General features: G+C 37.4%; 1 protein-coding gene across 1 annotated transcript; it reads right to left on the bottom strand.

Moving 5' to 3' along the window:
- Window positions 1-1,107: 1,107 nt before the first annotated feature.
- Window positions 1,108-9,744, bottom strand: LOC118576632 (zinc finger protein 420-like). Its single transcript, XM_036176825.1, is given in 5 exon segments — window positions 1,108-1,986; window positions 1,989-3,998; window positions 4,885-5,011; window positions 7,766-7,874; window positions 9,714-9,744. Coding segments are annotated over 4 exon segments (2,241 nt in total). The 5' UTR covers window positions 7,796-7,874; window positions 9,714-9,744; the 3' UTR covers window positions 1,108-1,912.
- Window positions 9,745-12,720: the final 2,976 nt, after the last annotated feature.

Here is a 12,720-nt window from a genome sequence, read left to right on the forward strand (position 1 = left end):
GGGGACATCTTGTATATTAGATGAAACCAGGCTTAATATTATACATCCCAGGGGCTCAGGAGAGAGAACTACTAATGGCAAGGACTATTTTTGGGAAATCAAATCTCAGCACAGAGCTCTGTAGTCCACTTGCTTTAATTCCTCTGGCATAATATCCTATATACACAGCTTCAGTTCTGTTCTCGTGCCTAGCTCCTTTCTTGCCTGATTTCTCTCTATATTTATCTACTGCTCCCCCTAGATTCTATCTTAATTCTCCTGTCTTAACTCTGCCTGATCTAGGTCCTTTTCAGCTTGTACCTAGCTAGTACTTCCTGATCTGGCTCTTCCTCTCGTTCCATCTCATTCTTCTAGTACTCTCTTTTAGCCCTTCTATTTCTTTCCCATCTCAGTTTGTTTCTCTCAAGTTCTTATGTGTCTAGTTCTTCCATTCACTTTTCTCTTCTCCATTCTCTGCCCTGGAAGTCCCGGTATAAAAAGGGAGGGTCTGAGGTAAATCATATAAAGCTATTACTTAATGTCCACCTGACCTAGGCAGTGTCTGCTTGTGGAATTTAAGTCAGGAGACTTGCATGTGGGCTGCTATCACTGTTAGTCCTTGAAAGTTGAGCGCCCACCTGGGCGGTGTCTCCTTGTGGAATTTATGTTAAGTCAAAAGACTCACATGTGGGCTGTTATCACTGTTATCCTCAGAAGTTGGGCAACACCTGGGTGGTGTTTCCTGTAGTCCTTCAAAGTAGCTAAGGGAGATATCTGATTCCAGAGAAAGTCTTTCCTGAGGCTGTTGTCCAAATTCCTGGAATGTGTATGTCCCAAGAGTGATCAGTCCACTGTTAGCCCTTCTTAGGGAAAAGTCAATTGGGAAAACTATGAAGGCACACATGATTTTTATAACAGAAGACAGCTGATATATAACTAGCCAAATAACACCAAAAAACTCCTTGAGATTTGGCTTCCTCTGGAGGAATTCCTTGATCCTTCCAGGTAGTGACTTTGCCCAAACCAGTTAAGTTTTTATGATATATTCCTGCGGACCACAGCAGGGAGATGCAACATACATATACATCCACTCACCACAACAGGGAACTGAAAAAAAACCAAGTCAAATTTGTCAAATCAATGAGATTTATTGCGGTTACTTCGAGGAATACAGGGAAGCAGTTGCTTACTGGAGCACAGGGGACTCAAAGACAGTTGTTACCATGAAGCTCCAAACAAGAATGGGATACAGCATATGAATATACGACACCTGGAGCACATTGAACACCTGCAGGCCTATCTACAAGTAAAAGAGCAGCATATCTTGGTGGATCATTTTGTCAAACCCTCTTCAAGCAGTATGATCTGTGTTTCTTCATTTGAGTTAAGCATACTGAATCCTGTCAGTTTCAGAGATTTCTTGAAGCTATTTGGAGGTGTATATTTGCTGCTTTAGTCAGCTCCCTTCCAAGAGGGATCGCTTCAGTCTCCAGTAAACTGCGACATAACAGTACATTCTACAGGTTTCTGTGTTTTATATTCATATTGAAGTATTGAACATTTCACAGTTTAAAAGGTCACATTTTCAGAATTTCCCTCAGTATAAACTCTTGATGTATTCTAAGATTTGAAAATTATTTAAAAGCTTTCACATTTCTCATGCTCACAATTATTCTGTAGCGTGGAGCCTTAAGTATTACTAAGGCAGAGTATGAATGAATATGCCACATTATTTCCCTATGGAAACTTTTCTACCCTATATGAATTTTCAGGTTTTCCATAGATGTGAGAGGCAGTAAAGGCTTTCCCTCATATATTACATTGTAAAGATTCTCTCTTGCATGAATTCTTTGATGTGTTTTCAGGGTGATTTTGTGAGCAACGATTTCTTGAATTGACTATGTTTGTAATGTTGCTCTTCTGTATGAATACTCTAATGTCTTCTAAGAGATGAGTACATTTCTAGGATTTCTCTCCTGTATGACTTCTCTGATGAGTTATAAGAGTGCTTTTCTGGGTAAAGGATTTGTCACATTCACTACATTTATAAGGTTTGTCTCCTGCATGAATTTTCTGATGTCTTCTAAGATCTGAGCAAGTGATAAAGGATTTGTCACATTCACTACATTTGAAAGGTTTCTCGCCTGTATGAATTCTCTGATGTCTTCTAAGAATTGAGGAAGTGATAAAGGATTTGTCACATTTACTACATTTGAAAGGTTTTTCTCCTGTATGAATTCTCTGATGAGTTCTAAGATCTGAGCAAGTGATAAAGGATTTGTCACATTCACTACATTTGTAAGGTTTCTCTCCTGAATGAATTCTCTGATGTCTTCTAAGAACTGAGCAGCTGATAAAAGATTTGTCGCATTCACCACATTTGAAAGGTTTGTCTCCAGTATGACGTCTTTGATATCTTCTACGAACTGAGCAGCTGATAAAGGATTTATCACATTCACTACATTTGTAAGGTTTTTCTCGTATATGGATTCTCAGATGACTTCTGAGATGGCCTTTCTGTGTAAAGGACTTGTCACATTCACTACATTTATAAGGTTTCTCTCTGGTATGAATTCTCTGATGTCTTCTAAGATCTGAGCAAGTGATAAAGGATTTGTCACATACACTACATTTGTAAGGTGCCTCTCCTGTATGAATTCTCTGATGTCTTCTAAGAACTGAGCAACTGATAAAAGATTTGTTGCATTCGCCACATTTGAAACGTTTGTCTACAGTATTGCTTCTTTTACATCTTCTAAAAACTGAGCAATTGATAACAGACTTGTCACATTTACTACATTTGTAAGGTTTTTCTCGTCTATGAGTTCTCTGATGACTTCTGAGATGGCTTTGCTGTGTAAAGCATTTGTCACACTCACTACATTTGTAAGGTTTCTCTCTAGTATGAATCCTCTGATGTCTTCTAAGATCTGAGCAACTGATAAAGGATTTGTCACATTCAATACATTTGTAAGGTGTCTCTCCTGTATGAATTCTCTGATGTCTTCTAAGAACTGAGCAAGTGATAAAGGATTTGTCACATTCACTACATTTGTAAGGTTTCTCTCCTGTATGAATTCTCTGATGAGTTCTAAGATCTGAGCAACTGATAAAGGATTTGTCACATTCACTACATTTGTAAGGTTTCACTCCTGTATGAATTCTCTGATGTCTTTTAAGAACTGAGCAATTGATAAAGGATTTGTCACATTCACCACATTTGTAAGGATTATCTCTGGTATTTCTCTGATGAGTTCTAAGATGTGAGACAATGTTAGAGGATTTGTTAAATTCACTACAATTGTGAGGTTTCTCTCCTGTATGAAATCTCTGATGTTTTCTAAGATCTGAAGAACTGACAAAGGATTTGTCACATTCACTATATTTGGAAGTATGCTCAACAGAATGCACCCTGGAATGTCTTTTAAATTCTGACGTATGGTAAGAGCACTTAGGACACTCTGTACATTTGTTGGGTTTTTCTCCATAATGGAACTTGCAATGAACTTTGTGTTTCTGTTTAGCATTTTCTCTATGATTACTACTAAGCCTTGAGTCTATCTTGAAGCATTTTCCATACTTTTGGCTTAGGTGTGATTTCTTTCCACTACTGGTTCTTCCCAGCATGAGTTTATGTTTAGAGTCAGAAGATTTATCATGGTCTGTATTTTTGTATTCTTTCTTTCCTGCCTGGACACTTTGATTTTGACTAATGATGAAACACAAATTTAAACAGTTTAAACAGCCCACACCTTTGCAAGGTTCTTCTCCAGGGTTTCCATTTTTATGTCTGTTTACATTTAATGATTCATCAGAGGAATCTCTGTGGTTACCAAATATGTACTTGCTAAATATTCCTGTGCTATCGCTAGTATTACAAGGTGCATCCTGGGAGGATTCATAAACAATTTTGCCAGACTCATTACAAGGCTTAACTTGGGTACACACATGTTGATGGACAGTATGCATTGATTTTTGATCCAAGACGTTCTCATATTTATAACATATACAGTGGTTCCCTGGAAATTAAGCACAATTAGGGAAAACATGGATTAATGCATGAATAAGAGATTTCATAACTGATTTGCCTTAATTTTTCCATAACATAAAAATTAGCAATTTTGAAACATAAGAGCTCTCGTCTGAGGTCTTTTCTATCTTATTAAAGGGATGATCAGAAGAACCTCCACTCTGATCTATTATCAAACCACAAGTACCAACAGTGGCCTTCACATTCTTATCTAAACTGTGTACATTGCAGAAGATAAGAAAAATAGGTTAAGCAATAATTAGGAGCTCCCTGAAGCAACATACGAATACTGTTTGTTTATTTTCTTGTATAGGTTTTTGAGACTGAGTCACACTGGGCAGCTTTGCTCAGCTAGGAACTCAAACTCATTATTTAACGCAGGTTGTAATGGAACTCAACATATCCTCTTCCTTCAGCATTCCTACTTATAGGATTAAAATCATCCTTTCTCGGTAAAACATAAAGAACACATCTCAAAAACAAATAAATAATCCAAACAAAAAACTATGCTCACTAGCCACAGCTTCTTTTTTTTAATTTAAATCTTCTCAACTTGAAAAATCAGAAATATAACAATAGTTTAATTCAATAGTAAAGACAAAATATTCCAATCATTGTGTGTACTGCAATATATTTCCATGCTCTGGATATTCAATTTTCTTTGCACTTTGAACTTTTCTTTAAAAACTAGAGAGGGGAGCATTGCTTATGCTTCTAGGGAAAATAAATGTAAGGTAAGCATCATGAAAAAGTTATGTTGATAACCAGAATTTCCTTATTTCTGGAAATGTCCAGACAGTTCAGAGAGATTACATATAAACAAAGTAGGTAAATAAAAAGGATGCATCAGGAATTCTAGAGAAGAACATTCTTACCTACAAAGACTAGATTGTTGTAATTCTCCAACATTACATCTATGTACAATGCCCTCTGAGCACAATCTAGGCATTCCCATTCTTCCTTCGAGAGGTCCACAGTCACATCCTTGAATGATAACAGAGTCTGCAAAGGGAAATTAAATATATACCATGTGTGGCTGGACAAAATGCATTCCTAGGTAAAAGAGCCTAAAGAATTAAAGACACTTCTGTGACATAGATGAGGCATGTTATTTATGCAAAGTTTTCTAGCAGGGCTGCAGAAATGTGTTAGATGTTAATCACTGCTGCTCTTCCATAGACAGTGCAGTGAATGCCTTACTATATTGCTAACATTCTCAAGGCCTCTCTCCTTCATGAATTTTCTGACCATTTTCTAAGATGTATGTAAAAGATTTGCCAAAATCACTGCAATTGAATATGGTTCCTGGTGTTTAGATAATGAAATGACTTTTATAGTGGTTGAAAATGCAGTTTGGTTCCCAGCATCCTTGTAGCACTATACAACAGATTTTAACCCCAATTCCATGGGATCCCGTGTTTGCTTCTGAACACTACAGACAGGAGGCTTACATAGCACACAGTCACATGTTTAGGTAAATATACCCACATACATAAAATAACACTGACATTTAATTATAATAAAAATACTTGCTATATAAAATAAAAAATACTTGCTATATAAATAAATAAAAAATAGTCACTGTATTTTCTATCTCTATGAAAGGAAGATAACATAATAGGCTCACAGTTAGCAAACTTTTAGGGAATAAAAACCCTTGTGAGGTCTACATGCAGAAACTTATCTTTGTGAGGTATGTGTTAATATCAAGTAGAATCCCTGGGTCAATCCCAGATGGTCAAATTATAATAAGCAAAACTGAACTGTGCTTCCAAATTCTACAAATGTCAGACCTTGCTAAACTACGGACACTGGATTGATCCTATCTGTAGCTGGGCCACACCATACGATATTCTAACATGTTCAGTTGAGATCTTGAGACCTAGATGCAGTTCTCACCCTTTCTAAAACAAAGATAAAGAGTATGGAATGCAGAGTTCATGTATGAATTAAAATCATATCTGAATAGTGAGTGAGTGGAACATCTGCACACACAGCAAAGGTACCAAACAACAGTTTCAAATGCTTTGTGCATTTATTTTATGAAACTATTTTCACAACCATTAAGCAAATAGAAAAATCAGCAATAGATAGAATTAACACTTTGAAATTTTTCTACAAGTTAACTCAACAGAGATAATAACAATTTCATAAATACCATATGGTGTTTCACTACAGAATAGTTAGAAATATATGTGAAATTAAATGGTATATGGGACAATACATTCAGATGAAGTAGAAACCTTTCTCTGAAACAAATGTATTATGATTTCTGAGAACTGCACTAATTCTTCATTAATTTTGAACATATTATTACTCATGAGATTGACTTTGAAAACAAATCTTCTCACATTTCAACTCCATTATTTTCTTCAGTAGTTGAGCTCAGTCATTTAACAGGATTTTAGGTTATATAGTTAGTAGCATTTATAATTCTTCCTTCATTTCTCAAAAAAATAGAAGATGCAAAGTTATATACTATCTGTCTCTCAAATATACAACAGAATTGTAAACCTTGGCATTAGAGAAATGGCTCAGAGGTAAATGCACTTGCTCTTCCTGCAGAGAAATCTAATTTAACTTTCTCTACACATATAGCTGCTCATTACATTGTCTGACTCCAGTACCAAGGCTCTGATACCAAGCTCAGGGATTAATGTTCATCAATGCAATGTTATGCATCATGCTGTGTGCATAAAATCATGCAGAAGAACACTCATATACTTTAATAAAATGCAATTGCAAAAAGAGAAATGGAAACCTGACCATCACCACAACTCTTTAGAATCTCTCCCTGTGTAATATATAGCTTCAGGGAGAGGAAAAACAGGGTAGAGGGAGCCTTATACCTCCAAAATGAGAGTAAAATGATTAAGTGGGACATTTCTTTATGCTTCAAAATTGATGGCTTATGAACAGCACCAATTCAATTCTCTCCAGAAAATTCTTACGAATATGTTCCACATGATGTAATACAAATTGGAGACATTGGTGCTTATGCCCTTCTGAAAAATAAATCAAAAGAGAAAGAGAAAATAATCATTGGTTTATTGACAACTTACAACTGAGGAAAATGGTATGATCAGGAGTTCTCCTCTGATGAATAGATTTCCATTGGTGACACTCCCGTCATTACTGTGTAATCTCACAGAGAGATACTAGTACACTACAATCTGCATTTGCTCATAGACACATCAGTTTTATGGCAAAAGCAAGACACTTATTCCTTCGAACATCTGTACTCTATAGAATGGTGATATATTTACTATTGGGACATGAATCTCTTCTAATTTCCCTTAAATTGCTCCATGATGTCACTGAAAAAGCTTATACAATTTGCATGTCCACATTCATAGGCCTGCTTCTAGAAACCCAATCATCACAAAAACACAATCTTTGTGGAACATGAGAACTTCCTTCCACACTAATATAAAAGGACACAAGTCCATCTTATGTAGATACTGGCCATCAATATATTTCTTTGAGTACCATTTGCAATAAATTCTCTTAAAGAATTACAGGTCTTAAGTCTATGGAAATTTATGCCTTTGAAGTAAAACATGGAATGAAAATATAATTAGAAAGGCTGTGCTAAGTAGGTGATAGATTTATTGATTTACTCTTGACTATCAAAGAAGAAAAAGAAGATAAATCAAAGAAAATAAACACCAGATAATATTACCAGAGGCAGAGAATTAAAATCTTGAATAGTTTCAAGAAAACCAAATTTCAAAGAAATGAGAACATGACACTGACCTCAGGAGCATTTACTATAGAAGCATTCATTCTTCTTGTTGTTCTTCTCCGAGTTTCTATGTCTGGAATTCTTGTTGAAATTTCACATCAAAGTGTAAAAACTAGAAAACTAAAATTAATACAATTCTGTTATGAGCAATACCAAACTGCATAAAAAAGAACACAAAGTCAAAATGATACTATAAAGTTTTTCAACATTCCTATAGATATGTGAGCACAGGAGAATGTATTTAGAGTTGAGAAAGAAAATGATTGTGAACCTAATCTTTGCATCCAGAAATATTGGCTCCTAAACTGCATGGAGAAGGAAAGACACTTGAAGAAGTTTCTGAACTAACAAAGATCATCCACTCAAAAAGCATTGCAGATCATAATTAGAGGCAAAGTATTAAAGACTACTGGGGTCTAACCTCTACTAGTCTTTTCCCCAGGGTTCCTGAAGTGAGGCTACCAGTGGCTGGAATTAATCTGAGGGAATGAATCTAAGTACACTGAGCTCTTTAGTCCATTCATTTCATTCTTGAAAGACAAAATTCTATCTACACAGCTTCAATTCTGTTCTCATACTTAGCTCCTCTCTCTCCCTTCTCCTGTCCTCTCATAGTTCTAATTAAGTTCTTTCCATCTTATTCTCATCTTTGTTCCTTTCCTTCCTCTCTCCATCACCCATCTCCATATCCCTACAATCAGCAATCCTCTGCCTCTGGCACTCTCTGGTCTGGCAGGGCAAGTGTACTTGTCGATAGGTAACCTGTGTCCTAGCTTGACTGCATCTGATATGTAAAGACCTTTTTTGTACTTGGTAAAGAACCTTTTTGTTCCAGGGGAAGTCTAGAGGTGCCACTTGGGCTGTGAAACAAGTGAAGGTCTGAGACTAATTTCATAATAAAGCTATGTACCTAATGTCAACCAAGCCTATGGGGCATCTCTGTATGGTCATTTACCTTAACCACAAACTGAGAGAATTCTGGAAATGAAAAATCTAGTAAGTAAAGAGGAACTAGAGTCACAAGTATCAACAGAATATGTGATGGAAGAAAGAATCTCAGGCACTGAAGATATGATAGAAAATATAGATATATTCATCAAAGAAAATGCTAAATCTAAAACATTTCTGACACAAAACATGCAGGAATACTGGGACACTATGAAAAGACCAACCTGAAGAGTAACAGGAATTGAAGAAGAATCCAAGCACAAAAGCTCAGAAACTATTTTCAACAAAATCAATGAATAAAGTCTTCCTAACCTAAATATGAACATGCCTATTAAGGGACAAGAAGTTTGCAGACACTAAATAGATTTGATCAAGAAACAAAGGCCCCTCACCATATAATAATCAAAATACTAAGTATATGAAATGAAGAAAGACTACTAAGTAAACACTACAAGGGAAAAAGGCCAAGAAACATGTAAAGACAGACCAATTAGAATTACACTTGACTTCTCAATAAAGACTCTAAAAGCCAGAAGGGCCTGCAGAGATGTCCTGCAAACTCTAAGAGACCAGAGGTTCCAGCTCAGACTACTATTACCCACTAAAACTTTCAATCACCGTCAATACAGAACTCAAGATATTCCATAATAAAGTCAAATTTAAACAGTATCTATGCATAAATCCCAGCCCCAGAGTTTACCTTCACCCAGAGAGACACAGGAAATAAATGATATCACACCAGCAACACCAAAAGAAGGGGAGTACACAAACACAGAGACACACAAAAACAGATGTATGACAACCAAAAAAACAACAATATCTCTCACTATCAACACACTCAATTCCCCAATAAAAAAGACAGGAATTAATAAATGTTGGTCACTAATATCCCCTTATATAAACAGACTCCATTCCCAAATACAGAGACATAGACTAAAAGAATGGATACAAAAACAGAATCCCTCTTTCTACTGCATACAAGAAACACACCTCACCAAAGATAAACATTACCTCAGGGTAGGGTTGGGGATTTATTTAGCTCAGAGGTAGAGTGCTTGCATAGCAAGCACAAGGCCTTGGGTTCGGTCCTCAGCTCTGGAAAAAAGAAAAAAAAAAAGAGTTCCAACATTACCTCAGGGTAAAATGTATGAAAAAGATATTCCAAAGAAATGGACCTAAAAACCATTTTAGTATGTTACATTATAGACTTCATTTTTTTTTTTTTTTTTTTTTTTAAATGAGACACAGCTTTTCCACGTAACAGTCCTGGCTGTCATGGAACTCACTTTGTAGACCAGGTTGGCCTCTGCCAACCGACTACTGGGATTAAGGGCCTGTGCCACCGTGCCCAACTCTTTACATAATAGACTTCAAATCAAAATTCATCAAACAATACTGGGAAGGACACTTCATACTCAATAAAGAAAAAAATCCAAGATCAGTTTTCTTTTTTGGTTTTTCAAGACAGGGTTTCTCTGTGTAGTTTTGGTGCCTGTTCTGGATCTCACTCTGTAAACCAGGCTGGCTATGACTCCCTATTGCTGGGATTAAAGGCGTGCACCACTGCCACCAGGCCCAAGATGATTTTTCAATTCTTAACATCTTTGCCCCAAACACAAGGGCAACAACATTTGTAAAAGAAACACTACTAAATCTTAAATCACACACTGACCCAGACACATTGACAAAGGAGATTTCAACATCCCACTCTCAACTAAAGGATAGGTCATCCAGATAAATTTAAACAGAGAAATGCTGGGCTAACAGATGTTACAAAGCAAATGAGTCTTACAGACATTTCAACCAAACACAAAAGAATATACCTTCATCTCAGTCCCTCATGGAACATTATCTAAAATTGATCACAATCTTGGTCACAAAGCAAGTCCCAAGAGATACAAGATTGTACAACTACAGAAAGCCTATAAACTTATGGAAATTGAACAACTGTTCTAAATGATTACAGGGTCAGGGCAGAAATTATGATATTGAAGACTTCCTAGAATATAAAGAAAATGAATATACAACATACCTAAACTTATGGGACATGTTATGATTGGTGCTAAGAAGGAAGTTCACAGTAATAAAGAAATTGGAATAATGTCATACTAGCAACATAGAACACACTTGAAAGCTCTAGAACAAAACAAAGCAAGTTTGCCGCCAGGTGGCAGGGGCCCACGCCTTTAAATCCAGCACTCAGGAGGCAGAGCCAGGGGGATCATTAATAAGCCTCCCCATTATTGGCCTCAACTCACAGTCCTTCTTTACCTCTCTGGTCTATTGGTCTCCCTTTCTCCCTCCTCAGTGAGAGGCTGCCCAAATCAACCCTTTCTGACACACACTTTCAGCCTACTGGCAGCTATTGGTCCACCCTGACTAGCATGGGCAACTTTTGCTCCCCCTACATTGCCAGTTCTCCCTTTGTGGGAGATTATTAAGAGCAATTAGGATTCATGCAATATCTGAACCCCAACATTGGGCACCAGATGTTATACGAATTTTAAAATGGTCTTATAGTAAAAAAAAAAACAAAAACCCCAGAGCTAGATATTGGGGTAAACGCTGAAAGATCAGAGAGATAAAGGAATAAGCCAATAGAAAAACTTCTCACCACTACTAAATCTTCAGGCCAAATGGAAGGCGAGATCCTATCTCCAGAAATCCTCTGACTGAATGCCTGTGAGTCCTCAGCCAAAAAGTCTTCTTCCCAAAAGGACTCCTCAGCCGAAAGGCCTTCTCAGTCAATAAGACCTCTAGTTCCTGTCTCCTCACTCATATGCTTTTCATCGCCCAGCTATTTCATTTCCTATCTCAACCTTCCTAGTGCTGGGATTAAAGAAATGTGACTCTCAAGTACTGGGATTAAAGAATTATGCCACCCCTGCCTGAATTGACTGAATCAATTTCTTGTAGTCCAGGGTATCTTTGAACTCACAGAGATCCAGACAGGCATCTGCCTCCTCAGTGCTAGGATTAAAGGTACGTGCTACCACTGCCTGGCTTTAATTTTTTAATTTAGGGGCTTGATCCATCCTCTGATCCTCAGGCAAGCTTTATTTGACACACAATATATCAATACAGGGGACAGGGGTCTTATGAGTGTCCTCATGTCCTTTATGTCCAGATTCCCTTACAGCTGACCTCTTAAGTCTGGCCATGGATGACTGAGGGGTCCCTGGATCCCTCGACCCAACCAGTGTTATCACCAACAGGGAGACTCAGCTAGTCACCACAGCATCAGTGCAAACCATCTCCTTCTTTCAGGGCCAAACTTTTGGTCCTGACAGTTTTTGGGACCTACCTTTCATCTTTTCTCCACTGCTAGAAGAGGGGAATAGCCTTACCAGCAGTATATTTGGGGTATTCCCCATAACCACTGCTTTCCAGTGGTATCAACCTGCTCTATCCCCTAGCTCGGAAGGAACCACTTCACTAAAGAAACAAACTCTATTTCTTTTCCACCCCCATCTCCTTGATCCCAGGCTTGCCAGATATCCTCCTCCTCTTCCACCAAACCAGACAACCTAACATACCTTTTCCCTTATTGGCATCCCAGGCAGATCCCTAGGTATGGGACATCTGAAAACCCTCTAGAGACAAACATTCTTCCCCTCTCATGCAATTATAATATCCTTTCACTCTCATCCAGAGGAAAAGGTGAAACATGATCTGCCTGCCCAATTCTGACTGTTTGGAATGTTTTGTCTATCTGTTTTCTGTATGTGGATGGGTCTGTTTTCTGATGTATCTGTAAGTTTCCTTACAAACATGGGAGCCGAGATGAAAATCAGTTAGGCCCAGTTGAATGTATAATAGTGGCCACTGCATGTTTTATTTCTGACTGGTTGTCTTTGAGTTTGTGAGTGTTCTGTGTTATATTCACTGGTTTGTTTTTGTTTGTTTTCTTTGCCACTGTCACCTGCAAGACACCACCACTAATGCTATTCAATATGGCCGCTTTGATGTCCAGAGAGCAGAATTTATCTTCAGGTTTTCAGGTCATGAGGGTCAGTTT

The sequence above is a fragment of the Onychomys torridus genome, unplaced genomic scaffold (assembly GCF_903995425.1).
Source record: "Onychomys torridus unplaced genomic scaffold, mOncTor1.1, whole genome shotgun sequence".
In the NCBI taxonomy this organism is placed as follows: domain Eukaryota; kingdom Metazoa; phylum Chordata; class Mammalia; order Rodentia; family Cricetidae; genus Onychomys; species Onychomys torridus.